Genomic DNA, 5,006 nt, shown 5'->3' on the forward strand with positions numbered 1-5,006 from the left:
ATTTAATATAATGCAACTGGAAAAATAAAACATTAATAAAAAGCTTTTTAAAAGCGGATGATTCTGATCTCAACCGTTAAATTTTCTGTCTGGTCGTTTCCACTTCCCACCTGTTTTTTTCCCAGCATGCCCTGTCCGATCAGGCCTGTGTGAAGATGTTTGACCCGAGGACGACCTGTAGTCAGGAGTGTCTCATCACCACCTTCCAGGAGGTTTACTTTGTCTCCGAGAGCTTCGAGGAGGCCAAGGAGAAGATGAGGTAACACTCAGAGCGGGACACGTCACATGCTCCTCACCTGTGCTCCGTCACACACCTGCTCACACACACCTGTCCTGTGGTCCCACACACACCTGCTCACACACACCTGTCCTGTGCTCCGACACACACCTGCTCACACACACCTGTCCTGTGCTCCGACACACACCTGCTCACACACACCTGTCCTGTGCTCCGACACACACCTGCTCACACACACCTGTCCTGTGCTCCGACACACCTGCTCACACACACCAGTCCTGTGCTCCGACACACACCTGCTCACACACACCTGTCCTGTGCTCCGACACACCTGCTCACACACACCTGCTCACACACACCTGTCCTGTGCTCCGTCACACACCTGCCCACACACACCTGTCCTGTGCTCCAACACACCTGCTCACACACACCTGCTCACACAGACAGAAGACACATTCAGCATCTGCTGCTGCTCTTAATGAAAAAAACTTTTTTGGGGGAATGAAGTCATTTTTTTATGAGCTGAACTTTTTATGAATTAATCAAAACTGTTGCAACAAGTTGTTGCTAATGTCTCCAAGCTAATTATATAAAAAAACACTTAATCATAACTGAATTAGTTGGAATCATTGTTTTGTTGACTTCTAACCGACACAGTTAGCGTGAGTCGGTTAGCACATGATGTTCTGTCATGGCCGACGGGGCGGAGACGGTCATTGTAGCTACAGACAGAAAAGATGAACATCTGATCACATAAGAAAATACCAACAAGATATTTTGTGAATTATGTCGTATCATGAATCTCCCTGTTCTGTTCATAATGAGCAATAAAACAGCAATAAATAATTCTATATTATTGTTAAACGATGCATATTTTCAAAAATATTCTTATTTAGACGAAAAGCAAAAGTGAATCAGTAAAATTGAATGTATTTCTATTGTTTTTGTTCTTGTTGTTCTTCCTTCTATTTTCTCAAATTGTTCAAGCAGCAAAAACACAAACATCTGTTCATCTGATATTTAATGAGCTGTCCTCAGCTGCAGCCTCTCCTTCTTCCATTCAAGTAAATAAAGTGAATGACCAGTCCCACGTGATCATGTTTAAACAGTGTGGCTCAATGTGCTCTACGTTTATCTGAGAGCTCTCCTCTTCTTCTTCATGTGCTGAGGTTTGTGTCAGATCAGCTGAGGGTGAAGCTGCTGCTGTTTCCTGTTCTCTCTCAGGGAGTTTGCGAAGACGATCAAGCGTCCGTTCTCCGTGTACTACAACCCGTACACTCAGAGCATCGACCTGCTGAAAGACACGCGCAGCATCGAGAACGTGGTGCAGGACCTGCGCAGTGACCTCACCACCGTCTGCGACGCTCTGGGCAAGATGAACACCTACATGGGGATCTGAGGCCGACGCCCACCTCACCGCTGAGCTCTGATTGGCTCAACACGTCAGCAACACCAACACCAACGCTTCTGCAGAACGTCACCTGTGTTAATGTTGCTTCTCTGACCTGTAGCTGAAACTGTTTCACCCTCCAGTAAAATAAAACGTGACCAGCTGAGCCCAAACTGGAAACACTGGTTCCTGTTTCATTAATCCACAGATTATTTATCTGTTAAAAGTGGATAATTATTATATAAAGATTCAGTGAAGAGACAGAACATTGGACATGTCCTCGTCCAGTGCAGTAACAGCTGCAGACACTTTATCTTTCAGAACGATAACACGTTCACAAACTTCAATTATTGATCTGAATGATGAAATGAATGAAAGTTTAATTCTGACCTTTATTTAATCACTGAGATCAGGACTGACCTGAGACCAGCAGAGTCTTTATTTCCTGTGGACTGACGTCAGTTACTTCTCACGTGAAGCAGACGGACTGTGACGATGATGAAACATCAGAACCAGGAGCATTAAAAACATTCAGTGTGTTGTTGTTTGACGTGCAGCACATTCCTTTGTCTTCTTTTGTTTTTCTTCATCACATCTGTTTACTGCTGTGCAGCCTCACATCTGGACACACACACAGCTGGAAACTACGGTGGCCCTGAGAACTCAACACACTGAAGCTTCAGAAAACATCTTCATCTTCAAATACTCACAACGCAACACAAGTGTTCCCAGGGGACACTAAAAAGTGACGGACCCGAAGGCTAAGCTAACGGCAGGTTCAGTTTGTCATCTGTTGGTTTCACAAGGTTGTTTGTGTTGGACAAGAATCAACTCAGCAATAAAAACTAGAATAATACAATAGAATAAATACACTTAAAATTAGATTAGAATTTATTATTGTAAACGTGCAGCGTGATATTGACGTTATAATAAACCAAACACCTTTAGCTCATTCTCCAACAGCGCTAACATAATGCTAATATAACTTCACAAGTAAGGAAGCTTTGAACAAGTGGGCTTGAGCCAGGTCCGTCACTTTTTAGTGTCCCCTAGAAACACTTCCTGTTGTGTTGTGAGTATTTGCAGCTCGTGTGTCTAGCTGAAGAAGATGTTTGTGTTTTGTTAAGCTGCAGTGCTTTGACCTCTCAGGGCCACCGTAGGAAACACTCGTGTTTAAAGATTCTCTGTTGTTGGACATGCAAACACTGACTGCTGTTTCAGCTGGTGGTAATGAGGCGGGAAAGCTGGGGTTAATTAAGACTAATTAGCTGCACAGGTCGTCTGTGCACCAGCTACTGATATCATAAAACCCCGTCACAGTAAAACAGACCTTCTCCCAGCAGGAGCAGGAGTCATTGACAACATGAGGGATCACACCGCCTCTGTCACACTGGTCAGTTTTACACTAACATGAAGAAACGAGTGAAAAAGAAACTGGACGACAAGTTTTCCATCTCTGGAGTAAATGGAGGTTTTTTTTCGTAGGTCTGAGCAGCTCAGTCGACAGCAAACACTTCATCCTGGACGGGACAGAGAAGATTATTAAAAACCTGTTCATTTATGTTTACTTATTAAAATAGATTCATCCATTTAAACAGATTCAACTAATCTAACTCCCTTTAAACACAGAGGTGACGACCTCATTGTCCTCAGTGGCAGTCGCTAAGGTCTGGTAGTCTCCCTCTGACTCATCTACAGTCACTCACCCAGCCTCCGTGCTGCTGGACCCAGGCGGCGTGGTGCTGCTGGATGTATCTGTCTCCGAAGCTCAGCACTCTCCTCCGCTGGACGACGCCCACGGCCGACAGCCTGCTGGTCACCTCGAAGGCCCAGGCGATCTTCTGCTGCTGGATACGCTCCTCGGACGCCGCGGCCCGGCCCGGCCGGTTCACCAGCTTTTGCACACTATAGGTGAGCTTCTCAAACAGGTCGTAGTTCATGTTACAGAGCTGCTGCTGGAGGACTGGGCTCTGCTGGATCTGAGCAGAGACAGAAACACAGAGTCTGTAATGATGAGCTGGACTCATGTTCACTGTTCATCCAGTTATTATAACACACACCTTCTTATCAATGTCGTCTCCAAACGCCATCATCAGGGCCACCAGCCTCTGGATGATTTCTGCAGCAGAAGAGACACACATCTCAGGAGTCCTTACATATGTGACATTGTATATTGCTAATGAAATGACAAGCTAACACTGGAAATGACGCCGTGCTATCAGCTAGCTAACATTAGTTAGCTCAACTGTAACTTAAGGCTAAAGTTAGAAACTAGCTAACATTAGCTAAACTGTAACTTAGTTTTAATCAGGGGGGTCATCTCCTCCATAAGTCGAACCCTGACATAAGTACTCAGGAGCCATTTTCAGCTTCTGTTAGTGCGGGTGGTACACCCTGTTTTATAAATGAGGCGGTGTTTGTCGACCAGGAAGCGGATCAGGACCATCTCTATATAAAACACCTGTACCTGTAGCTCGGTGCATCATGGTGGACTGTATCAGAGACTCACCATCTTGGCTCTCCACGTACACTTCAGGGACCGGTGCTGATTGAGTGATCTGCACCAGCCGCTCCACCGCTACACTTCTGGTTTGAGACGCATCTGTAGAGACACACACACACACACACACACACACACACACACACACACACACCTGAATGTGTTTCCTGATTAAATGATCAATGTGTTAAAGCTCTTGCTGTAGTAAAACTTCCTCACCATGTTTTTCCTCAGTGCTGTCGGCCTCCCACCCCCCCTGGTTACTGAATCCTTTTCGAGCTTGAACTTTCAGGATGGTGGAGAAGAAGGAGGGTGCTGTGTTGTCACCTAGTTTACAGAGCAGACATGAAGACCGGATGGAGATCTCCACACTGTCACAGCATCCATCAAGTCTCCATGGCAACGCATTCACTCAACATGCATAAGAAGAACGCAGTGATTGCGCTACACAGCTAGTGATGGGATCATAGCCGCCATGACGCCCGTGGACGCTGTGACCCATCAGTTCTCAGTATTCACTCACCTCCACCCTCCAGACGTGCTGCGCCCCCCCCTGACATCAGCCTCCGCTGTGACCTTCCTGTTGACCTCTGCCATGACCTCTTGAAGCAGTACTCCTCAAGCAGCAGGAGCACTTCACTGTCTTCACCTGCAGCCGAGCCACTCGCCATCTTCACCTGCTGGACCACAGACCGGACCGGACCGGACCGGACCAGAATCAGTACTCTGACCGTTGGTATGTAACGTACATTCTGATGCTAATACTTCAGTAAATATTTAAATACATCATTGTTAGTTGGAACACAGTATTTCTACACTAGTTTAAAGTAAATAAAATACTTCCTCATTAGCCAACCCCCCCCACCCCCACCCAACAC

At 46.0% G+C, this 5,006-nt stretch overlaps 2 protein-coding genes across 3 annotated transcripts in view; one reads left to right on the forward strand and one right to left on the reverse strand.

Annotated features, from left to right (window-relative positions):
- The first annotated feature begins 105 nt into the window (after positions 1 to 105).
- On the forward strand, positions 106 to 1,808 carry LOC111652284 (tryptophan 5-hydroxylase 2-like). The gene is made up of 2 exons (XM_023402505.2): positions 106 to 259; positions 1,463 to 1,808. The coding sequence occupies exons 1-2, from the start codon at positions 156 to 158 to the stop codon at positions 1,635 to 1,637; spliced, it is 279 nt and encodes a 92-aa protein (XP_023258273.2). The 5' UTR covers positions 106 to 155; the 3' UTR covers positions 1,638 to 1,808.
- Positions 1,809 to 2,000: 192 nt separating this feature from the next.
- Positions 2,001 to 5,006, reverse strand: part of LOC111652283 (apoptosis facilitator Bcl-2-like protein 14) — a 3,901-nt gene continuing 895 nt past the window's right edge. Inside the window, exons 2-7 of one of the 2 annotated variants that reach the window (XM_087172980.1) lie at positions 4,652 to 4,805; positions 4,348 to 4,455; positions 4,138 to 4,230; positions 3,689 to 3,747; positions 3,335 to 3,607; positions 2,001 to 3,148 (exon numbers count right to left, since the gene is read on the reverse strand). In XM_087172980.1, the coding sequence (XP_087029106.1) occupies positions 3,125 to 3,148; positions 3,335 to 3,607; positions 3,689 to 3,747; positions 4,138 to 4,230; positions 4,348 to 4,455; positions 4,652 to 4,799 (705 nt within the window). In that variant the 5' untranslated portion in view covers positions 4,800 to 4,805 and the 3' untranslated portion in view covers positions 2,001 to 3,124. Of the gene's footprint in view, positions 3,149 to 3,334; positions 3,608 to 3,688; positions 3,748 to 4,137; positions 4,231 to 4,347; positions 4,456 to 4,651; positions 4,809 to 5,006 lie in introns of both variants that reach the window. The other variant, XM_023402504.2, reaches the window with a different exon arrangement.

This window comes from Seriola lalandi, unplaced genomic scaffold (assembly GCF_002814215.2).
Source record: "Seriola lalandi dorsalis isolate HSWRI2012SDOR001 ecotype SW California unplaced genomic scaffold, Sedor1 jcf7180002053935, whole genome shotgun sequence".
In the NCBI taxonomy this organism is placed as follows: domain Eukaryota; kingdom Metazoa; phylum Chordata; class Actinopteri; order Carangiformes; family Carangidae; genus Seriola; species Seriola lalandi.